General features: G+C 42.7%; 1 protein-coding gene across 2 annotated transcripts in view; it reads left to right on the plus strand.

The window, feature by feature from the left end:
* LOC117422289 (astrotactin-2-like) overlaps positions 1-25880 on the plus strand; it is a 643010-nt gene that overhangs the window by 255354 nt on the left and 361776 nt on the right. For both annotated transcript variants that reach the window (XR_009307362.1, XM_058987183.1), the window contains exon 6: positions 11883-12050. Coding sequence is in view for 1 of the 2 variants with exons in the window: in XM_058987183.1 (XP_058843166.1) it covers positions 11883-12050 (168 nt within the window). In the remaining variant the exon portion in view is untranslated. The remainder of the gene's footprint in view (positions 1-11882; positions 12051-25880) is intronic.

The raw sequence follows: 25880 nt of genomic DNA on the forward strand, positions 1-25880 counted from the left end.
AGCGAAAAAGTACTCCGTGGAAGCATCTGCTAAGATGTGTGAGGCCTACAAGGCATATTTCGGCATGCCTGTCGGGGATCAAGACAAACCCTGGGCACCTCATTTCACCTGCGAGCACTGCAAAAAAACTCTGGAAGGTAAGACGGGCAATTGTTGCTCGGAATTTTATGTTATAAAATTTGTTAATTTTTAAAATTGTAAAAGTTTTTAATTTTAAAATGTTTTACCATTTTCAATATTATTGAAAAAATATATCATATATGAAAAATGTTGCGAGAATCTCTTACACATTAGTCATGGGTGAAATAAATGTATTTTTGTAGGATGGTACAGAGGGGAAAAGAGAGCCATGAAGTTCGCTATCCCAAGAATTTGGCGGGAACCCACTGACCACTCAAGCAACTGCTACTTCTGCATGGTGGACCCTTCCAAACGTCGGACTGGCAAGAATGCACCTGCTATCACGTATCCGGACCTTCCTTCATCCATCGCCCCGGTGCCACACTGCCATGAGCTCCCCGTACCCACTCCTCCGGAGAGAGAGCAGCCGTCTTTAGAAAAGAGCAGCAAGTCAGAGAGCGAGGAAGACGTTGTAGATCCAGATGACAATTTCAGAGGTGGAGCTGAGGGAGAGAAACCCATACTACCCCAACCAAAAAGACCTCAACGACTTGATTAGAGATCTTGGTCTCACCAAGTCCAATGCCGAGCTTTTGACGTCTAGGCTCAAGCAGTGGAACTTGTTGGATGAAAGTGTGCAAGTCGCAGATCAGAGGAAGTGTCACCAACCTTTTTCCAGCTTCTTCACCCGTCAAGGTGGGCTCTGCTTCTGCCACAATGTGACCAGTCTGTTCGAGGCAATCGGAATCGCCTGTAACCAGAATGAGTGGCGCCTCTTCATTGACAGCTCATCCAGGAGCCTCAAAGCCGTGCTGCTCCATAATGGTAACAAGTACCCGTCTCTTCCCCTGGCTCACTCGGTGCACCTCAAAGAGGATTACAACAGCATCAAGACCTTGCTGGACGCCTTGAAGTATGATGAGTACGGCTGGGAGGTCATAGGAAACTTCAAAATGGTGGCATTCCTGATGGGTCTCTGTGACAGAGATCGAATGAGTCTTAGTGTTAGATCTCCCTCTCGACCTGTGAGAGCACGGTATACGAGGAACAGAGTACCCTTAATGAAATGGCACGACAATTTATTCCGTAGGGTAGATGGAAGTCGGTCAGTTCGGAAGGGGGCGGAGCCATGGCACCCGAGCTCAGTGACCCAGACGGTAAGCGGCGTGGCATCCGAGGACTGGAGGAGCGGATGCGCTCGTTAACCTCGGGGTCATGGGCGAGGGTATAAATAGGGGGCATGGCTTGAGTGATCTGTTCCTTTGCATATGGTTAAATTATATGACCAAGAAGGAGCCCGTTTGTGAAATCGACCGTGAGTGTTTTGTGTCTGTGTCCTAACACTGTGTGTCTTGTGTGTTGTTTCACTAAAGATTACTGAGCACGATCCGGAGCTGCAGCCGCAGGCCAGCGACAAACCCGGACTTCACCACTCACCTTTTCACTACTGGAACTGTCTGTTGTTTTGCACCTTTTAGCACTTGAATCACGCACTGTCTTTGTGTTTGTGTTTAGTGTGGGTGTCGGAACGGGACTTTGGGGTTGCGGGTCAAACCCGTAGGATTATAACGAGAAGTGATATACGCCGCTGTATCACTTCCAGCACCATTATTATTTACAGGTTTTGCCTTGAGGCTCTGGACATTTATTAATTTAAATAAACACCCTTGCACCTGTATCAACGTTTGTCTGTGTGATTATTCTGCACTGCACTCACCTGCACGTCATTACCACTTTGCCACAGTCTCCAAGGTGGTTTTACCAAGTTTCCCTGCTATCTTTGCCTTTGGGACAGCAGGGACACCAAGGCGCACTACCACAGGCGGGACTGGCCACAGCGGACCGAGTTCTCTGTGGGGAGGAACAACGTCAAGTGGGAGCCACTGGTGGACCCCCGGAAGGTGCTGATGCCACCACTACACATCAAATTGGGCTTTATGAAACAATTTGTCAGAGCTCTAGATAAGGAATTGGCAGCCTTCAAGTACCTTCAAGACTTCTTCCCTAAGCTGTCTGAGGCAAAGGTCAAAGCCGGTGTCTTCGTCGGACCACAGATAAAGAAGATCCTGGAGTGCAATGAATTCCCCAAGAAGCTCACTAGTAAGGAGAAAGCAGATTTGAAAAGCACTGGTTAGCACTCCTTTAAAGGAGTGTCAGTGACAATGTTGCTAATGATAATAAGATTTAAGACAATTGATTTTAAGTATTGGTTAGCACTCCTTTCAGTACTCCTTTGCGATACACTTTTCACAAAACTGGTCTCATTTTCAGTATGTATACATGAGAGCTAACATGATACTGTTTCACCGTTATACCTGTAAGGCCTTACCAGGTATTATTGCTGCAGTGAGCTTACCCGATCGCTCCAAGCTTTCACAAACAAACAGAAGGCTGAGTCTGCTCTTCAATACTCTTTAATTTGATGGCTCGTTTAGCAGCAAGGTTAGGAGCCGCATAGCAGTTGTTTTTGCTGGAGATAACAGACTTCTGTGCCTATATGACAGCCGGTGTTAAACAGAATGGTTTCCAAACAGAGAAACCGAGGGAGGCATTAAACACTGCTGTGAGGAAATTACTATCCAGTTATCAGGGGATGTTGCAGGCGACAAACCCGGACTTCACCACTCACCTTTTCACTACTGGAACTGTCTGTTGTTTTGCACCTTTTAGCACTTGAATCACGCACTGTCTTTGTGTTTGTGTTTAGTGTGGGTGTCGGAACGGGACTTTGGGGTTGCGGGTCAAACCCGTAGGATTATAACGAGAAGTGATATACGCCGCTGTATCACTTCCAGCACCATTATTATTTACAGGTTTTGCCTTGAGGCTCTGGACATTTATTAATTTAAATAAACACCCTTGCACCTGTATCAACGTTTGTCTGTGTGATTATTCTGCACTGCACTCACCTGCACGTCATTACCACTTTGCCACACGTGGTTGTCAGAAGTAAGGATGGACTACGCAACACTGTCGGCGCTGCTGGAGCAGCTGGACAGCAGACGGGAGGTGGAGGAAAGACGGAGAGAGGAGAGGTACACTGCGCTGATCGAGAGGGTCGGGCTGGCAATACCTCCCACAGCATCAGCAGAACGCGGCTTCATAGCGCCCAAAGCCAGGACGCATAAAATGACGGCGGATGATGATCCAGAAGCATACCTGGTGGCATTTGAGCGGCTGGCTACCACCGCGTCATGGCCCCGACAGTTCTGGGCAAGCCAGCTGGGACCCTGCCTGATTGGGGAAGCGCAGGCAGCCTACCAGGCGATGGGGGATGACGACGCCGCTCAATATGACCTGGTAAAGCTGGCTATTCTCCGCCGTCTTAACATTACGGAGGAAACGCACCGAGTGAGGTTCAGGGAGTACAGGAGGTCCCCGAACGTACGCCCCAGGGTGGTCGCGCAGAAGCTCTGTGACCACATGATACACTGGCTCACCCCGGCGCTAAAAACAACTGCCCAGATGGGGGAGGCCATCGTCATTGAGCAGTTTTGTCATGTGGTCGGCGCCGAGACCCAAGGATGGATACGGCGCCACAACCCAGACACCCTGGAACAGGCAGTCAAGCTCGCTGAGGACTTCGAGGACTCCCTGGTATCCGCCCAGACCGGGCTACTCACCCCGCTATCTCAACGGAGCGGCCGAGCCCCACCTCCTCTCTCTGCTCCACCAACCCCACCACCAGGACCGGTTCAACGACCTCCGAGAGCACCAACCCCAATGGGCGACCTTGCCTCCTCTTCATGGAGACCAAGGTCGGCCCCCAGCGGGGGTAGAGGTGCTGCCCCTGCCCCGTTGCCATACCAGCAGCGGGACAGACCATTTAACACTGTGCCCTCCTTTCCCCCTACCTGTTTTAGGTGCCGCCAGCCGGGACATCAGGCTAGGTCATGCCCATCTGCGATGGAGTGTGACGTGGCCGTCTGTAATCTGGCATCTGAAGCGGGTGAGCGAGGGAAAAATGGTCGGGAGGGGCCTTGTATTGTTAAGGTGATTTTTGGAAATGTGAAAACCCATGCATTAGTGGACACAGGGTGTGGTCAGACCTTAATTAGAGCATCTCTCTTAGGCGGTATGGTGTGGCAGCCACAAGGTCAGGTGGCGATCTCCTGTATCCATGGAGACACGGCAACATACCCCACAGTAAAAGCATATTTATCGGTCGGTCCGATGAAACGTTCCCTGGTAGTTGGGGTAGCGGAAAGGTTACCACATCCCATTATTCTGGGCAGTCCCGGCCATACACGCAAATGTGGCAGAAAAAGTAGAAGGGGAAATGATTGGTAATGTTTTTCCCTTTCAAGCAGAAATGTTCTCTTCCCTGTTCCGGCCGAAAAAAACAAACAAAGAGAGAAGGCTGCGGAAATGGGAGGGAGCGTTAATGAGACAAGGCTGGGGGCTGGTGGGAGCCTGTTATAACGGTGAAAAACGTCAGTCAAAGGGGGTCGGAACGCAGTGTGACCGAGAGGGCGAGGTTACTGGGCCATCAAGGGCAGATGTTACTCCCGCCCCGCTCAATATACCGGACATGTGGCACTCGAATGTGAACCTAGTGTGGGAGCAGGACAATGACCCATCACTGGTGCACATTCGGGGACAGGTCCGGTCCATTGAAGGTAAGGATGTTGAAGGCGCTGGGGCACTAGTATTTCCACACTTCATTATCAAGGGGCAATTACTATATAGGGTAAACCTGGCCGCGGGCACAGGACATCCTGTAACACAATTATTGGTCCCCCCGTCTTGTCGGCTGGAGGTCATGAGGCTGGCGCATGATATCCCTTTTGCGGGGCACCTCGGAGTTGACAAGACAAGGGAACGGATATTGGCTCGATTCTTTTGGCCAGGTCTTTATAAGGAAGTGTCGAAATATGTAGCCACATGCCCAGACTGCCAGAGAGTAGCGCCGGGTCGAGTGCGCCCCGCCCCTTTGGTCCCACTGCCGATTATTTCCACCCCCTTTGAACGCATCGCAGTGGACATAGTCGGCCCTTTGCTACCTTCTGACTCCGGGTATACGCATATATTAGTGGTGGTAGATTACGCAACGCGATACCCAGAGGCAGTTCCATTGAGGTCCACTAGTGCTGCTGCGATAGCCAAAGAACTAGTGCAGATTATGGCAAGAGTAGGGATCCCCAACGAGATATTGACTGATCATGGAACTAATTTCTTGTCAAATACGCTACAGCAGGTATATAAATTACTAAAAATACGTCCCATCAGAACGTCGGTTTACCATCCACAGACGGACGGTTTGGTGGAACGTTTTAATCAGACTCTAAAGGCGATGCTGAGACGATTTGTGAATCAGGAGCAAAAACATTGGGCATCGCTTCTTCCCTACCTCCTTTTTGCAGTGAGAGAGGTGCCGCAGAGTTCGACAGGGTTCTCCCCCTTCGAGCTCTTGTATGGCCGACAGCCTCGCGGCATTCTCGATCTGTTGAGAGAGGGGTGGGAGGAGCACAAAGGCTCGTCCAAAAATGTAGTGCAGCATGTGCTCCTACTGAGAGATCGCCTAGATTTGGTCGGTCGTTTGGCCCAAGACAATCTCAGATCGGCTCAGCATCGACAACAGCAGCATTACAATCAAAATGCATTAATCCGAACTTTTCGACCTGGAGACAAGGTAATGCTGCTACTTCCCTCAGCGGAATCCAAACTATGTGCTAAATGGCAAGGGCCATATGAGGTGATTCGGGCTATAGGAAAGGTGAATTACGAAATTAAACAGCCCGATCGCCGTAACAAAAAAGAAATTTATCACATAAATTTATTAAAGCCCTGGCAGGCAAGAGAGGTGTTATTTATAGCCCCAGGCAATATAGAGGATGATTTAGGGCCCGAGCTAGAACCCTCTAGCACAAAGAACATTTCGATGGGGGAACAGTTACTTCCTGATCAGCAACGTGAACTACGCAGGTTAATTGAGGAATTTAGTGATGTTTTTTCTAACACGCCCGGTAGAACTAACCTCGCTGAATATGACATTATCTCTCCCCCAGGTGTCACAGTGCGAGAGAGACCTTACCCGGTCCCGGAAAGTCAACGGAGTGGCGTTCGCAAAGAGGTATGGGACATGCTCGAACTTGGGGTGATTGAGCCTTCCAGGAGCGAGTGGTGCAGTCCAATTGTGATAGTGGCCAAAAAGGACGGCACCAACCGCTTCTGCGTTGATTTCCGCAAGGTAAACGCTATTGCCAAGTTTGATGCGTATCCCATGCCTCGGGTCGACGAACTCCTAGATAGACTGGGGACGGCGAGGTTCATCTCCACTCTGGATCTGACGAAAGGATATTGGCAGATCCCGTTAACTCGTAGGTCTAGAGAGAAAACCGCATTTTCAACACCAGAGGGGCTGTTTCATTTTACAACCATGCCGTTTGGGTTAGATGGTGCGCCTGCTGCCTTCCAGAGACTGATGGACCAGGTTTTACACCCACATCGTGAATATGCGGCAGCGTATATTGATGATGTGGTCATTTACAGCTCCACCTGGCGAGAGCATTTGGCTAGGATCACAGCCGTCCTTCAGTCTCTAAGGGCAGCCCGGCTGACAGCTAACTTGCGAAAATGTGCGTTTGCCAAAAGAGAAACACAATATTTGGGATTTGTAATGGGGAATGGCAGGGTGAAACCCGTTGTCTCCAAGGTCCAGGCCTTGGTAGACGCGGCAATCCCCAAAACCAAGGCTCAAGTGCGGTCGCTACTGGGGTTAGCCGGTTATTACCGCCGCTTTATCCCCGAGTATGCCACAGTGGTTAATCCCTTAGTTGACCTCACCAAAAAGAGCGCACCAAATTTAATTAAATGGTCAGAAGAATGTCAGGGGGTGTTTAATACTGTTAAGCAGAGACTTTGCCAGGCCCCTGCTCTCATCACTCCAGACTTCACTAAGAGATTCATCCTCCACACCGATGCTTCGGATGTCGGTTTGGGTGCAGTCCTGTCTCAAATGGTAGGCGGAGTAGAACACCCTGTTTTGTACATAAGTAAAAAAATGCTCCCTCGGGAGCGCAACTACTCCGTCGTCGAAAAAGAGTGTTTGGCCATGAAATGGGCTACTCACTCTTTAAGATACTACCTGCTGGGACACTCATTTGATCTTGTCACTGACCACGCCCCACTCAAGTGGTTAAGCACAATGAAGGACAGCAATGCCCGGATAACTCGGTGGTATCTGGCATTGCAGCCCTTCATGTACCATATGGTACACCGTGCAGGGAAAGACCACCAAAATGCGGATTATTTTTCCCGGGAGGGGGGAGTAATGGGAAAGGTAGGTTTAGCCGAGTGTTCCTTCGGCTCCACTCTGAGCGGTGGGATATGTGACAGAGATCGAATGAGTCTTAGTGTTAGATCTCCCTCTCGACCTGTGAGAGCACGGTATACGAGGAACAGAGTACCCTTAATGAAATGGCACGACAATTTATTCCGTAGGGTAGATGGAAGTCGGTCAGTTCGGAAGGGGGCGGAGCCATGGCACCCGAGCTCAGTGACCCAGACGGTAAGCGGCGTGGCATCCGAGGACTGGAGGAGCGGATGCGCTCGTTAACCTCGGGGTCATGGGCGAGGGTATAAACAGGGGGCATGGCTTGAGTGATCTGTTCCTTTGCATATGGTTAAATTATATGACCAAGAAGGAGCCCGTTTGTGAAATCGACCGTGAGTGTTTTGTGTCTGTGTCCTAACACTGTGTGTCTTGTGTGTTGTTTCACTAAAGATTACTGAGCACGATCCGGAGCTGCAGCCGCAGGCCAGCGACAAACCCGGACTTCACCACTCACCTTTTCACTACTGGAACTGTCTGTTGTTTTGCACCTTTTAGCACTTGAATCACGCACTGTCTTTGTGTTTGTGTTTAGTGTGGGTGTCGGAACGGGACTTTGGGGTTGCGGGTCAAACCCGTAGGATTATAACGAGAAGTGATATACGCCGCTGTATCACTTCCAGCACCATTATTATTTACAGGTTTTGCCTTGAGGCTCTGGACATTTATTAATTTAAATAAACACCCTTGCACCTGTATCAACGTTTGTCTGTGTGATTATTCTGCACTGCACTCACCTGCACGTCATTACCACTTTGCCACAGTCTCCAAGGTGGTTTTACCAAGTTTCCCTGCTATCTTTGCCTTTGGGACAGCAGGGACACCAAGGCGCACTACCACAGGCGGGACTGGCCACAGCGGACCGAGTTCTCTGTGGGGAGGAACAACGTCAAGTGGGAGCCACTGGTGGACCCCCGGAAGGTGCTGATGCCACCACTACACATCAAATTGGGCTTTATGAAACAATTTGTCAGAGCTCTAGATAAGGAATTGGCAGCCTTCAAGTACCTTCAAGACTTCTTCCCTAAGCTGTCTGAGGCAAAGGTCAAAGCCGGTGTCTTCGTCGGACCACAGATAAAGAAGATCCTGGAGTGCAATGAATTCCCCAAGAAGCTCACTAGTAAGGAGAAAGCAGATTTGAAAAGCACTGGTTAGCACTCCTTTAAAGGAGTGTCAGTGACAATGTTGCTAATGATAATAAGATTTAAGACAATTGATTTTAAGTATTGGTTAGCACTCCTTTCAGTACTCCTTTGCGATACACTTTTCACAAAACTGGTCTCATTTTCAGTATGTATACATGAGAGCTAACATGATACTGTTTCACCGTTATACCTGTAAGGCCTTACCAGGTATTATTGCTGCAGTGAGCTTACCCGATCGCTCCAAGCTTTCACAAACAAACAGAAGGCTGAGTCTGCTCTTCAATACTCTTTAATTTGATGGCTCGTTTAGCAGCAAGGTTAGGAGCCGCATAGCAGTTGTTTTTGCTGGAGATAACAGACTTCTGTGCCTATATGACAGCCGGTGTTAAACAGAATGGTTTCCAAACAGAGAAACCGAGGGAGGCATTAAACACTGCTGTGAGGAAATTACTATCCAGTTATCAGGGGATGTTGCAGGCGTACAGAATTAGATGTTAAATTAGTTCTGGTGGTCAGGGTCAAATCCTAGTTGACTGGTGGGCCACATCAGAAGAAAAAAAAAACACAAAAATCACAAAAACTGTAGAAGGCAGTCTGTGAAACAGGACAAGGATTCTTGGGATGGATCCTGGACTGCTCTCTTGAACAAGGTAGTCAAGGCTAAGAGGTAATGTGGGACACTTGAGTTGCAAGTGTCAAAATCCACTCACAAAATGAAAAGGATAAGATAAATAAACATTTCCAATTGTAGCCTGCTCCCAAATGAAAGCCCTGGCTGTACTCATTATTATTAGTCATGTTCAACAGTAGCACTGTCATTCTTCACTTAACAGCACTGTTAGCAGAAAGCCTGAGCCTGTGAGTCCTGGCAGGGGGGACCAGTGTTGAATCACACCATGTGGTGTTGCCATTGTGTCCCTCCTAAAAAAGCAATAACACATTATGTTTTCTCCAGGTAGCAATGAACATTCCATTTTTCATATAACATTTAAAAGGGGTTGGTTGTGATGTGGGCTTATTCACTCACCCATCATGCATTGCACTTCCGTGGGTCTGGGTTCCAATCCAGCTAAGCACTACATTCACAAGCCCCCAATATAAAGAACTACATTCACAAGACCCCAATATAAAGCACTACATTCACAAGACACCAATATAAAGCACTACATTCACAAGACCCCAATATAAAGAACTACATTCACAATACCCCAATATAAAGAAATACATTCACAAGACCCCAATATAAAGCACTACATTCACAAGACCCCAATAGAAAGCACTACATTCACAAGCCCCCAATATAAAGAACTACATTCACAATACCCCAATATAAAGAACTACATTCACAAGCCCCCAAAATAAAGAACTACATTCACAAGACCCCAATATAAAGCACTACATTCACAAGACCCCAATATAAAAAACTACATTCACAAGACCCCAATATAAAGAACTACATTCACAAGACCCCAATATAAAGAAATACATTCACAAGACCCCAATATAAAGAACTACATTCACAAGACCCCAATATAAAGAAATACATTCACAAGACCCCAATATAAATAACTACATTCACAAGACCCCAATATAAAGCCACTCTGGGATGGTTGGTTTCACTGTCCAGTTAGAGCCAGGGACAGTTTTTTTCCCAGCAGTGTGAATGGAAACCCTATTCCACTGTGGGTCTGCCTGGATTTGCACTTGTGAATGTCGTTAGGAATAACTAAAAGCATGCTGGTTTTATAGCAGGTTAAAAAAAAAAAAAAAACACTTTAACATCATAGAATGAGCAGTGCCTGTTCAGGAGCTGCCTCTGATATGTAATTACTGCAGCACATGCATACATAATATATTCAAATGAATCTAATTGATACATTTTTAATTAACCAAAGTATGTTAATAGTTAATATGAAATGTCAAAATCCAGAACATTTCCTCAATCACAGAACAAAAAGGTGTTTTCAGTTACATTGTTGAGAGCTGCTCTTGGTAGCAGCAGTAGCTACAGAAGTAAAGTGTTATTGAAGGTGCAGTGTGACAACAGGAAGGACATGTTATTGTAGTCAAACACTACTTCATTCTCGTTATTTGGTTACACTTAATACAGTGGTATGAAGTGTGCTCTCTTTTGGATAGCAAACACAATGAGCAAACATTTAGGCAAATGATTTAATGATCATAGCAACATTTGAAATAGAAAGGAACTTGCAATGATATTGTGCCTGTTTAAATAAGCAAAACTGTGTCTGATCTAAAAAGAAACACCTTGTAATAGGTGGTGTTTTTCCCCAGCGGTGATCTGACCCACACATTTAAATGACTAAAGACAGTAACAATATGATGAAATGAGGTCTGCAGAAGATCAGGTTTATTTGAAAGCAGTGGTATAAAGATCATCCCAGTAGAACCATCTCAAAGTACTTTCTGTACTGACCCTGCACACTTAAACCAATGAGCATCCACTGGAACTGCATCGAACAAAGACAATAATGCCAGTACATCTTTCCAATTACCTCTAACTACCATCTTGTGTGGTATTGTTTTAGAAGCTACTGTAATGGGTTGGCTTCTCAGCCCATTGAATTGAATGGAAAGGCAAGGGCAGGATATGAACTGCAAACCACACGGTCCAAAGACCAACATCTTACCATTCAGCAAGCTCTGTAGTCGAGAGGCAAATATGGGTCTTCTGCTGATGTCAGTATTATGAACTCATCAGCCATGAGGAGGAGCTTCATTAACTACTAATTACCGGAATGTGCGGATTGCTCCTTTCAGATATTTCAATCCCGCACTTCCACCAAGCATTCTAAACAGAACTCTTCACATGTTCCGCACAAAAGATTTTTGGGTGGGTGGTTATTTATTCACAGGAAGGGATTCTAACTGGTTTAAAAAGTTAACAATTTCAGGGCGTCTGTCTCCTATTTAGAAGCATTTGGATATTGACCTGGCTATTTAATTTCTATTGCACTACCCTGCTGTTTCCTCCACCTGCCTCTCTTGTGTATACATCTCCTAGCTGTTCACTGACTGTTTCCTCCTCATGTCTCTCTTGTGTGTACATCTCCTAGCTGTTCATTGACTGTTTCCTCCACCTGCCTCTCTTGTGTGTACATCTCCTAGCTGTTCATTGACTGTTTCCTCCTCATGTCTCTCTTGTGTATACATCTCCTAGCTGTTCATTGCTAATTAAGTAAACTGCTGATTTGTCTCACAGATTCCTGACACGTTATCTCTCCAGGTACAGAGATGACTTTCAGTTTGTTTTCTCTGCGCAGGAAGCAGTTTTGTGGTGAGCATGGGAAGCTATCTGGATGTGTCGGATTGGTTAAACCCTGCCAAGCTCTCTTTGTATTACCAAACCAACTCCACCTCCCCTTGGGTTAGAGACTACTGTGGGCAAAGAACGACAGCCTCCTGTGAGCAGCTCTGTGACCAGGAAACCGGTGAGTAGTATTGCTTCATTTACCGCAGAGAACCAAGAAGCAGGACATCTAGTTGTGTGTGCAGAACCTTCTTAGTTCTTAGTGAAACCAAACCACTGTTGGCCAGTATTACAAGGAAGTGCATTAAAATGCTGTAGGGTGGCTCGTACTCCTACTGTCAATGACTGAGATAAATGCAACAGAGTCCAGCTGACTTGCCAGCAGTGTGCCGGGTCTACACATTTTATTCTATTTGCATTAATGCTGGCTTCTAGTAAGAGATAATGGCTTTGGAAGAGATAAGACTTGCATTAAAAAAGCAATTTATGATAACACTTCCCTAAATTGATTTTTTATGGCATGTAAATGTTTCTAATATTTAATTTCAGGCCTGTTTGTTACTCCTGTCTGGGTCTGGCTCCCCAATGACAGATTCTGTTGTGGTTAATATGAGTTGTGTTTCTGCCAGACCTTACAGATCGCTCATTTAAAAGGGTGCAGTAGTTGCTGCAGGGGTGTGGGGAGTATATTGGACTCCTAAGTCCAGTACTGCTAGACACTTAAATGCACTGTAATGCCAACTGTACTGAGAGAATGTATAACCGTCTGGGATCAGGAGATTTCTCATGAGTAAGAGGCCTGTCCCTGTTGTATAAATACTGGTATATTTATATTACATTATGTGACTCTGCAGCTGATGCATAGTTCACACCCCCTCGTCTCTGTATGTCGCCTTGGATAAAGGCGTCTGCTAAATAAACAAATAACAACATGAGTGCATATTCTTCCTCTCTTTAATATCTGTTCACAATACACATACAGGCAGTTCATACTGCACGATTTCATTACGTCTGTAAATTCCTCAAACGAGACAGGGATTCATGTAACGATTTGTTTTGTTCTCAAAGGGGGGTGAGTTTCTATTGTCATTCTCTTTGTTTGGATTAAATGCTGTACACCCATCACATGTCAGTATTGTCAGACAGCTATTGACCCTTAAGTTAGAGGTGCTTGCAGGTGTATGTGTTATGAATATTAACACACTGTTCACAGAGCAGTCAGCATGAAACTAACTCATTTACATGTTATCACATTCTCTCACGCACAACCTTGCTAATCTCACACACACACACACACACGCATATATATATATATATATATATATATATATATATATATATAAAATGTATCTTTGATCATCAATTACAGTGTGACTGCAGGTTAATAGTAAGTCAGATAGAAGGTGTTTTAAACTAAACCCAGGTCCGGTGCTTCATTCTCAGAGTTCCTCATGTGCAGTAAGTGTTTATGGGTGCTCACTGCTGCCAAGTATAATTCAACAATAGTGCCAGAGTGGTCCATGCAGTACCCCTATGTGGTGGCACTGCCATTTGTGTACAGTAACATTGTGGAGTAAAAAAACATGACTCGTCACCTGCACAGCAACACACACTATGCAACCAAACAATCAGTGTCCCATCAAATACTACTGTGGGTAGCCATGTGTGGTCTGTTTAAGTTCAGACACCTCAGGTTATAGTTTTCCTTAAGGCACACAGTACAAGAAAGTTGTAGAGAAGTTAAGAACGCCAACATTTACTCAATAAATACATTAACAGTTTATTGTAAGACTGTAGCCTAAAGCTTCCAATGATATGACGTGCTATTGAAACTAACCCTGTTTCAAACTTGATCATTTATCCATGACTATTAAACATTCCATAGGTCTGAATTTAGAAATACTGTAAGAAACGTATTCAATTCAACGACTGCTGTTTCAACCAGAAGTCTTTTTCAGTGTCTTCAGTTTGAAGATGTTGAAAAAGGCCTCTGGTCAATACATTTGTTATTGAATGTATTGATCACTGTAGATCAGACAGGCAGGTTTTGTGTGCACTTTCCCCAATCAAGGGTCCTTACCTTTGTAGCTTTATTATTATTACAATTGTCTCAAACAACTACTGTACAATAAAGTAGGAATTACAATGTATTTAAATAACCTTATTCTGTGAGTGAAACCCACTAAACATGGATCACTTAAAAACATATACCTTGATTTTGTTTTCTAACTTACTTTGATGTTGTTAGTAAATAGTAAAAAATGTAATTCTGTAAAAAATAACCCCCATGCAATTATAAGAGTAAAGCCATACAACAAGGGAGCCACACAGTCCACTGTATACTGGTGACAATGTCTATGTTCTGTACAATAGAAACAGTGTATGGTTGGCTGTTCAGCCACACAAATCAAGGTTCTGTGGATACTGTGTCATGAAACAGCTGATATTTAAATTGCTCATGAGGCTGAGACATTCACGTATGATGCTGCAGAGTCCACAGAGTTGCTGCTGGCACTGCAGACATACTGGAGCTGGAATGGTAACCAAGCAGCTGGAGCTGCAAAATGAACAGTTTGCATGCAGGTGAAACATGAGCGATTAATGCAAGTGCAAAGGTAAAGGCGCATTTTAAAGGCTTAAATTGCTAGTTTCATACCATTTCAAGTGTTGCCCTTTGCCTTTCCACTTGCTTAAAAGAGCACGAGAAGTTCTCCTAAAGTGGAAATGCAAGAGGCAAATAGTGACCAGGAGCCTGAGCTGTAAGGGAGGAGTATGCAGGTTTGATCTCAATCAGGTTGTCATGGCAACTCAATGAACAGCCACAAGTGTTTCCATTAACACAGTGTTCAGTTGAGCAGTGGAGGGAGAATAAGTGGAGGTCACTGAAGCACTGCATTGATTTCACATTGTACAACTGAGTGCACAAATGCTTACATTTTAATTATGTTAAAACTAGGCAAAAGAAGGCCAGTGCTGGGGGTTACTTTGTAAATGTAATCCATTACAGTTACTTGAACAAGATTGTAACTAGTTACAGTAACTTATTACTTAGAAAAAAATATTAACTAGTTACTTCTCAGGTACAGTTTACATTACCGGTACACAGAGATGTTTTTTTTTTTTTTCAGTTTGGTCAGGCTGCAACTCGTTCCCTCATACGCCATTTTCTAGCAAGATGATATGAAAGCGCGTTCATGTGACATGTAAGGTTTGATTTGCACTGTTGAAGCACTTTCTGATTTCCCTGTTACACATTAGCCATAGTCCTTTTCATTAAATTGAACTAAAAGTAACTGTGTTGTTTTTTTCACATGAAATTAATCTGTTACAACATTTTGTTACCTGTCTGAAAAAGGAACCACTACACTTACAAGTTACTGAAAAATGTAAAAAGATTATAGGTGTAAAATGTAATTAGATTATAGGTGTAAAATGTAATTAGATTATAGGTGTTAAATGTAATTAGATTATACTGGCTCACTGGAGTGAGTTTTATTTTGTGCATTAACCCAGAGTGTAGCTCAGTACAACAATTAGTCTTTTTTAGAGGAGACGATTATCTATTCAGGGATACTAAGATATTTAGTGAGCAAGAAGTCCGAATGAACTTATCCTAGGAGGCAGTGTGGTCCAGTGGTTAAAGAAAAGTGCTTGTAATCAGGAGGTCCCCGGTTCAAATCCCACCTTAGCCACTGACTCATTGTGTGACCCTGAGCAAGTCACTTAACCTCCTTGTGCTTCGTCTTTCGGGTGAGATGTAGTTGTAAGTGACTCTACAGCTGATGCATAGTTCACACACCCTAGTCTCTCTAAGTCGCCTTGGATAAAGGTGTCAGCAAAATAAACAAATAATAAATAATAATCTTTTGTTGTCCTGCTTTCCTAGAAAAAGGAGAACATTTCGGGGTACCATTGTACTTGTGAGATGTCTTGCTCATTAAAATATTTAGCATATTTTTAAAGAGGAGACAATGATCTATTTGGAGGCAGTGTGGTCCAGTGGTCAAAGTCCAGGGCTTGTAACCAGAAGGTCACCGGTTCAAATCCCACCTCTGCCACTGACTGACTCACTGTGTGACCCTGAGCAAGTCACTTGTGCTCCATCCTGCGTATGAGATGATAAATCAATGTCCAATTGTACGTGACTCTGCATATAATGCACAGTTCACAGCCTACCTCTGTAAAGTGCTTTGTGATGGTGGTCCACTATGAAAGGCGCTATATAAAAATATATTGTATTATTCAGGGCTACCAAGATATTTAGTAAGTAAAGGGTCTGAGTGAGAAAAAATGGGCAATACAATTCTCACCCTTAGCCTTGCTGTAAATCATTTGTTGCCATAATTTGTATAACATTGAGAGTTTATAGCCAGATGCAATCTGAACTGTGTAGGGCGCTGTGTTTGAGTGTATTATAACACTGGTGCCAGATGGACGGACACAGGCAGCTCATAAGGGTCCCTATGTTTTGTAGGACCCTAACTTCCACATAATATTGCAATCAATAGCTCAACCATCATTCGTAGTTCAGAAGATTTAGACTTTATTAACTCAAACATCAGAAGTCAGAACTTATTCAAAATGAGGTCACCATGCCCTGAATTCTGATTCCCTTAAGAATTTGTGACAACAAATACCCATACCAAGTTTCATCACATTTGAGAGAATGCTTCTCTAGATTAGTGACTACTTGGACATGCACATATATGTGTGCCTCCATATATCCCTGTTGCCATAGATACTTATCTCCCATGGGGACATAACATGAAATAAGGTTACTTGGTATGGTTGGGAGATAATGGCTTTCCAAATGGGATAACACCTTCCTGATGTACTACCGTATTAGTGAGTCTTCACCACTGATTTAAAGGGACAAACAGTCTTCACCAGAAAACGATTTCTTCAGACTGTTCTCCTGGTAAATACCAATCAGGTTTATTGGTGCTTCAGTGTGCAAAATCAGCAGGGACTGTTTCTCCTCTCTGTGCTACAGAGGACCCTATTGACCAGGAGCCCGGTGAGTTCAAGTGGACACCTGCAGGGATGGATGACATCCACTCGAGAGCTCCTGGATGTAGAGGTATTGGCTAGCCGATTGGATCAAGGAACGCTCACTGAACTTCAGTTCTGAGCTGTTGCGGGATTGCTGCAGTGGGGAGAAAACCAGGGGTAAAATAAAAGCAAAGCCCCACTCTTTCAGCTTTGGTTGTCACTGGTCAAAGCAGGGAGATTGCACCACGTTGGCGTCTGAGTGTTTCCTACTGCACCTTTTGCACTTCAGTTCCCTGTACTCTGTGCTGGGTTTAAAATAATAACACTGGATGAGCTCATCTACGTTAGTCTTTTATTTGTTTTGAAAAGGATAGCTTTTTGTTTTACCCACTCACCCTCATAGCTCTTTTTCTTTTAGCCCTGGGATCAGCCGGCCTGGCTTTGCGGTATCTTCTCATTTCCAAGAATGTCTTTAAGACTCAGGATTCTTTTGTATCTCAGACATAAAAAATAGTTTTTGTAAGACAGCTTTGTCAGCATTGATATCCTTTCAAGAGACACACTCCTACTGAGAAATAAAGACGGATCTGCATCAAAGATCTAAGTGCAATGGTGTATCCTGTCAAAGTGTGCCAAAGCATTGGATTTAGAAATGAAAGGTGATTGTTACTGACATCTGGGTTGTGTATCGGGGGAGGAGGGCTATTATTCAATGAATCAGAATCAAAGAGACTCTCATCATGCACTGTTAGAGGTTGGGTTGCATCACCTTGGTGCACTAGCCCTCTTTTGATTATCTTTACAGCACAGTATTTAGATCAGTTGAATCAAACCCATTGTTTCATCCAGCTAAAGGAAGAAGCGCAGTGTCAGTGTTTCCCCATTTTAAAAAGTTACCAGTGAGAGCCTATCAATGCTCGCCCAGTTCCTGCTAGCTAATTAATCCCAGACCTTTGTCTAGTCATCGCTTAAAGGATTTCAATGACTCTGCAGCACCAACGTGGATTTGGTAACTCATTTCATACACTCTCTTGAGTCTGTCTCCACTCATTTTCCACATTACTTTGTCAACATCTTTTGATCAAGTCCCCCAGGTTTCCTCAACCTGCCTTCATGAAGTACTGTAATTCGTATCATTTAGCCTTGGGATTAGTCTGGTCGCTCTGTGCTCTGTGCTGTGTGCTCTGTGCTCTGTGCTTTGTGCTCTGTGCTGTGTGCTCTGTGCTCTGTGCTCTGTGCTCTGTGCTCCGTGCTCTGTGCTCCGTGCTCTGTGCTCCCTGGTATAGTTTTTGTATTGTAGTACACAGACCAGAAGTGTGGTCTCTCCAGTGCATTAAAAAACCTCAAGGGGCTCCAGAGTGGCACATCCGGTAAAGGCGCTCTGCGTGGAATGCAGGATGCACCCTATAGAAAGGAGGTTGCCAGTTTGAGTCCAGGCTATTCCACAATTGACAGAGCGCTGCCCGGGGTGGGGTTTAGTTCAGCCAGGGTGTCCTCGGCTCATCACGCACCAGCGACCCCTGTAGACTGGCCGGGCGCCTGCGGGCTTGCCTGTAAGCTGCCCAGAGCTACATTGTCCTCCGACGCTGTAGCTCTGGGTTGGGTGCATGGCAGGCCTGCAGAGTGAAAAAAAACGGTCGGCTGATGGCACAGCGTGTGTTCGTCTTCGCCACTCCTGAGTCACGGCATGATGGCAGCGGTGAGCTGAGCTTAAAATACAATTGGATATGTCAAATTGGGAGAAAAGTGGGCGCATCCTGCACTCCGGGCTGAGTGCCTTTACTGGATGCGCCACTCGGGAGCTGAACTCTATGCTTTTGACTGGCATGTTTCACATACAAAAATAATAATAAGTCTCACCTTTTTGGCATGCTGTTTTAGTAGTATCTTTTGGGTAATATGGATTTACATGTAGTTTTCTTTTATGGAGAGGAATTCTCCTTCAAAATTCAAATGGCTTAATATTGAAACACATTTCTGTAATAATGTATAGGGTTTAGATCTGAGGCATATGAAACTGTGATTTATTTATGAAATATCAACATCCACATTAAAAACACATTGGTTATAAAGTGATATGTAAGTAGACTTCAGCAAATTATGTATTAACTAGGGCTGTCAAGCGATTAAAAAAAAATGATCGTAATTAATCTTGAGATTTAAAAAAATTATCAGGTAATCCTGGTTTTAATTGTGTATTTAATTACTACAATTACTGCATCCATCTCATTTAAGTGTGTTTTATTACTGATGCAACTATTATTATTTTTATTAGCACTGATTATAGTATCGTATTTAGCTTGATTCGGGTTAGCAGTGATCCTGAATTTCTAAAAGAGTACTCTGGCGAAACTGACAGGTTTCATTTGCTGTATTGATGCTATATTGATGTTGACTGTAGCAGAAAAACTACTAGGAAGTGTAGTTAGAGAAGTGATAGCATGTTTAGTACACAGGTGGTACAGCAGACTAGATGCACTTCTGTGATACAGGAACTCACTTTGACAGTAGATACAAGTAACCCTCTTTCTATCCAATGTTCCGTCAGACGGTTTTTAAAAAATAAACTTTCCATTCACAAGTCCTGCCTTTTGTGTGCTTTGCTACATAATGCAGTTCTGTGACTAATTTTATATTCAAACTCTGACTGCACTCATTCAATCCTGACATGCATTAAAATGGTGCCGCAGGAAATGAATTACGGTGTGCTAAGAGGGACAAGACAGGAGTGTGATTAACATGCATTAATAAAACGAATCTCTCAAAAAATGTACGCGTTAATGGCAGAAGTTAACCGCGGTTCATTGACAGCCCTGGTATTAACCCTTTAGGCCCAAGCTATTTTTGCCTGTTTTTTACTGTTAGAATTGTGCCTATAACTTTTTAATATGGTGGCACTGAATGGAAAACACAAATACAAATAAAAAAACACAAGTACATATCAAAAAACGCAAATACAAACAAAGAATACACAAATAAAAATAAAAAAATACACAAATACAAATCAGAAAACACAAATAAAAAAAAAAAAACACAAATACAAATCAGAAAACACAAATAAAAATAAAGTAACGATTGAGGCCACTATCCCAGATACCCCAGAACAGACTCCGTCTCCGAGAAGCTGAAGCTGTTTAGAAAAGCAGCAGGTGAGTCTTTAGTAACTTAGGTGGCCGTGGTATATTTCTGTTAGGGTTATCATCGGTATCGTAACAGTAAAACATGCCCTCTCAGTTTTTGACAAAAGAAATATGTGAACAGCCGGGGAAAAGGCACCTGTATTATAGCACACAGGTGCAGGAATAACCAGCGCTCCAGGTAGTATAGCATCTAGAGACCCCAAAATAATGTTTCTTCAGGTTTCAAAATGTGTCAGATCATGACTACAATAGGACTGCGGGAGAGGGATTATATGTCACCCAGTTCAGTGGCAAATACTTAGACTGACAGCCTTTCAGTTTTCCGAGCCTTTACTTTTGCTATGAGATAAGGCGTTTTTTCAACGTGAGAAATAGATTACTTTTAAGGTGGGAAATATACAGAGAACTTGGATAATTAAAGGATGGAAAAAGGAATGATTTAGAAGGTGATAATAATAATATTTCACCGCCACCAAAAAATAAAATAAAACAAGGCAACATATTAAATTATTCCTGCAGGAGCCACTCTGCACAGCAAAGCAAAAACACTGACAACTTCAAACGCAGTTTGATAAGCATACACAAAGACAGAACTAACACAGTGAATGCTTGAAATATTGCTGTTTAATATTCTTTATCAATAAATTCTTTATTAATGGAAATGCTGCATATGCTCATTTTCTTTGTTTGTTTTACAAAACAAACATTTAATTTGTTTTGAAGTAAATTAAACGACTCATTAACTGAACTTTATGCAAGTACTCGGTCTCCTGCATTGTGTGATAGTTCTGTATTACAAAATGCATCAAGTAATCTATTAGATTTACATCTTATGTTAATATATCAACACCTGTTAAACCATCTTTCTGTTCCAGTCCCTTTTTTAATGTTTTAAACCCCAAATAGCTTGTACTTTTTTTTTTTTTTTTTTTACAATAGGCGTGCTTAAAATTGAATTCGTCCTGCAAAGCTATAATTTCATTTAAATGTATACAAATTAACAATGCTTAATTTGTACAGAGAGAGGCGCCGGGGCGCATACAGAAAGGATAGTGTACTACTAGTGTTATAAGGTGGCCGTGGTATATTTATGTAATTAACAGGCATCGAAGCCAGAATTTTATTAACTTACACAAGTGTTATTATAATTGGTATAGCAATGGTAATTATCATGTTTACCATAAATTAGTTTGTGTACAGTAATACCAGCGGTTAAAAACTATTTTAGTTTCACTTGTTTTTTTGTAGCTTAATAAAATGTTGGCTTCGGTGCCTGTGAATTTCTCGCTTACCCTAATATATACACCATTGGTATTGCTTAAAGGGTACATAAGGACCTTTTTATTTTATTGAGCTACGTGTTCCCATGTGTTATTACAACTGGTTACATAAGGTGTGTGTATTGTTTTATTTTTATTTATTTTTTACATTTTGACCACTTTTTAAACTTTTAAATTGCATTCCCCGCCTCAAGATAGCTTCACATGTACCCGCATGGACCTCTCAGAACTACATTTCCCATCATACTCCTGCTCACATATGTAACTGAGATGGATTTACCAGTGAGCAGGAGGATGATAGTAGTAGTAATGTAGTAGTCAAAATGTAAAAAAAAAAAAAAGCTAAAACAATACACACACCTTATGTAAACAGTTGTAGCAACACATGGGAACATGTAATACAATCAAATAAAAAGGTCCTTATGCACCCTTTCAACTTATTATTATTCATTATTTCTTAGCAGACACCCTTATCCAGGGCGACTTACAATTGTTACAAGATGTCACATTATACATTATACAGATATCACATTATTTTTACATACAATTACCCATTTATACAGTTGGGTTTTTACTGGAGCAATCTAGGTAAAGTACCTTGCTCAAGGGTACTGGGGATTGAACCCACAACCCTCCGGTCAAGAGTCCAGAGCCCTAACCACTACTCCACACTGCTGTTTCTCGAGAAACTGGTGGAGAGTCGGAGACTGTGCTGGGGTATCTGGGGGCGTGGCCTCAATTGTTACTTCCATTGCTTTGTGGGCTTTTTGTAATTGTGTTTTCTGATTTGTAATTGTGTTTTTTGATTTGTAATTGTGTTTTTTGATTTGTATTTGTGTTTTTTGATTTGTATTTGTGTTTTTTGATTTGTATTTGTGTTTTTTGATTTGTAATTGTGTTTTTTGATTTGTAATTGTGTTTTTTGATTTGTAATTGTGTTTTTTGATTTGTCTGAGTAAAAAGAGTTAAAGGGCCAGGTTGCCAGCGGGATTTTTAACATTTAAAGCCAAGCAACTCGAGGCAAACTACAGTTAATGGTTCTATATATTAATCTAATTAGAGACTGGGTTTGAAGATAGGTCCTAATTTGATTTTTTTAATCAGGCGTTTGTAGTCTTAGTAGTCTGTAATAAAACATTCCAATTAGACCGAGACACTTCGACAGTGTAAATCAGGACTTGTGATTGCGAATGACTTTGCACTTGCAACACATCCCAGCACTAGCACTATCAGCATTGCACAACTTTAGTAGGATTTAATTTGTACAATTGCACCCACTGCTTATTAAACCATCATTCATTTAAAGCTCCTCTTCTGTTATTTAATGGATCATGCAACATATTTATACGTCCTTTGCTGATTACAGTTAAAAGGGTTGTGTAATAACCGAGCCACTGGTTTGAAGAGATATCAAATTCTATCTGCTATTTAGCATTACAGTGCTGAAGTGACTGTTTGCCAGATGTTCTCGGTTTTCAATTAACCATGTTAAAACTTTCATGTTCTGAGTGCCATTGTCATGCAAATGTGAGCTAAAACCCAACCCACTCCATTGCCGACAGGCACTCAGCTTTCCCCAGGCTCTGGGCTTCAGAACAGTAAAGTGAACTTGATGTTTTCATTTACTGAGCGTGCTAGTAAAGGAGCTTGTATGTTTTTTTGTAAAAAAAATGAAAAATGTAACATTTTTAAATCTTACATGGAATACTTTAATACTATTATGGCTTCCGATAGACTTTTGCAATGTCATTTTGTAGTTTCTTTGATTACATGATGTTAAATAAAAGATCTTAATTATGTTCATATCGTTTGTGTTTATTTTTATTATGTTTCAATCCTAAAATTCTAGGTGATGCTTAACTTTTGTCCCTAGCCGTAGACTTGATATTGTTCATGTTGTGTACATTCCTCTGGCAAAATGTACCAGTGCCTTCAGTTTACCCTGTAAAAACAATTGCGTATTGTAGTGATGTGGTCATATTGTGATCATGTGATGTATTTGTTTCTGGATGATAGAGACCGAATGCTTTGAGATACTGGCTTGACATTCGGTACACAGCTGTACTGACAACACTCTAGGTCAAGTCTAAGACTGCTATGTAAAGCTATTCACATGATCATCACAATTTGAACATGTGATTGGGAGTGGCAGTCATGTGGTTTAAATGTGTATTATTCCGGTAGTGTGGATATACAATAATATCAGTAACACTGCATACCAGTCTTTGTATGTCTTAAACCTGATGTAAATATCGTCCCTCTTACATATGCATTCTCCTACCTAATACTTTCTAATACTGAATAACAACACCAATACTGACACATGAAAGTAACAGCCAACTTGCAGAACTTCTTTTAATTGATCCGTGGACAATTCTCAGACTCAGCTGCTGTTTTAATTGAACCAGCAGTTGAGTGTCAGGTATTTCTAGAGTCCTGATTTGGAGCAGTTTACCATGTATTACAGCTTTCATCTTATGAAAGCAATACCCACATCACAGATGACTAACCATAAGCAAGGAAGCCGCTCAGATTATCTTCATGTTTTGAATTGGCTGAAGACTAAAGATGAGTCTACACAGCATGTGCGCTTCCTGTGAATGAAAGCGCTCCATTAAAAGACCGTGCAGTACTATTTTCAGACACAGACGTGTTAAAACTCAGTGGAGGTCCTGTCATTAAGAATGCTACATCATTTTAATAACTTCAGATTGTATTCCAGAGCTTTCCCTAGTCAGCTTGAAGTTCAGTCGAAAGAGGTTTGCTTTACACCGAACAGACAGATTCACTGCAATATTAAGATGGAGGGGGGGGGGGTGAAACATAAAAAGAATAACTTGCAGCATGATTCAAAACGTTTTGTTTGAACTATTTTAATGTGTATACATGCTCTTTGGATCGGACCCATTGGAATTGGCAAGCAGTGGATATGGAAAGAGAAGAAAGTGTTGCATGTTTCTCAGGGATCCTCCTCTGGTCTTTCATTGAATTCCAATCATTGGATATTATTACTGTATCTTCCCACACATTTTGATTCAAAGCCATTCAGACATATGTTTGAATGGCATTTTACCCTCACTTTCATCTTGGGACGCTGCACGCCCTGCATGAAATCTCTCCTCTTGGTGCACCTCGTCTCCTCCCCTCTGGGGATCAGTTAGAAGTGCTTCAGTTTGTTCTGCTTCTTGTCACTATAGTTTCCAGCCTCCTGTGTCTTACTGCATAAGAGCTGCTTCCTCTGCCTCTAAGCACACTATTACACTTCCATGCACACACAGCATGGAGTAGCCCCGATCACTGTACTAGACCTGACAGTGATCCATTATATACATCTAGAAGTATTGCTGTGTGCCAGATCTCACTCACAGAGTTTACATTCGTGCGTATGGGCAACGAGGCTGCAGCTGGTTCAACAGGGACTAGATTGTCAGGCTGGGGTGGTGGAGGAACCGCACTGGCATGTTCATTCCTTGGGAGGGCTCCCCTGCTACACGAGTGCCTGCTTTATATTCTGTTTTTAGCAATAACAGATGGGTAATAATAACAAGAAGAAGAAGAAGAAGAAGAAAGATCCACTACACCTCTGGAGAAACTCTGCATATGCTTTGCCTACAACAGTACAAAACAAATTAAATCATGCTAACACATTACTATTCGAATATCTATTTAAAAGTAAACCTGTGAAATGTGATTGATATAAGTGTCATAATAACCCAAGTTATCAGGAGTTTGTTCCCATTGACTCCATTATATTCTGGCCAGGACACGTCAATGTGTTGATAACAAACAGAGGATGACATTAACAGGAGTGCTATTAAGTGGGGTTGACTGTTCAAAGATACAGTTTGCAAACATGTATAATTCCATTCCTTTGGTCGGACCTATAATAGCCTATGTCATCATTAGTGAGATAGCTATCACACTGATCCTAATAGCCTGTCATCACCTATCATATCATTCAGTCCTCTGCAGATTACATTAGTATGGTACCGTATGTGCAGGAAATGATAGATGACATGATATCATTATGAAGTTAGCTGCAGGAATAATTCTTTGTAGCTCTGAAGTAGATGTCAAGCCATTACCCAGAAGTGATTTTGAGTCAGGCTTGTTAAGACAGGCTTGTTATTTTTCATGGAGATCACTGTGGTTCTGATACAGTAAGGTACAAGTCTTGCACATTGCTGTCACTATGGCTGTGATACAGTAAGGTACAAGTCTTGCACATTGCTGTCACTATGGCTGTGATACAGTAAGGTACAAGTCTTGCACATCTGCTGTCATTTTAAAAGCAGCCTGCGATCTCACAGCCTCCATTTGACCTCTGGATTTTCATCACCGAGTGACATTCTCCCCATTTTGAAGGCTCAGAGCCTGCCTCTCCACCTTGAATCTAATTATCTGTTGCAGGCGAGTAGGTCTGCTAAAAAAGAACCCTATCCTAGCTGAAAATGAAATAAAATGAAGGAAGTTATTGTGGCCTAACCTGAAATCTTTATCAAGAAAATCGATAGTCTGATGATGTGACTGCATGCTCTGTGTATAACCTATTTTTATTGCATCCTCAGTAATGTGTGGATTTGGCCTAAAGCCAGTACA

This window comes from Acipenser ruthenus, chromosome 15 (assembly GCF_902713425.1).
Source record: "Acipenser ruthenus chromosome 15, fAciRut3.2 maternal haplotype, whole genome shotgun sequence".
NCBI classification, from domain to species: domain Eukaryota; kingdom Metazoa; phylum Chordata; class Actinopteri; order Acipenseriformes; family Acipenseridae; genus Acipenser; species Acipenser ruthenus.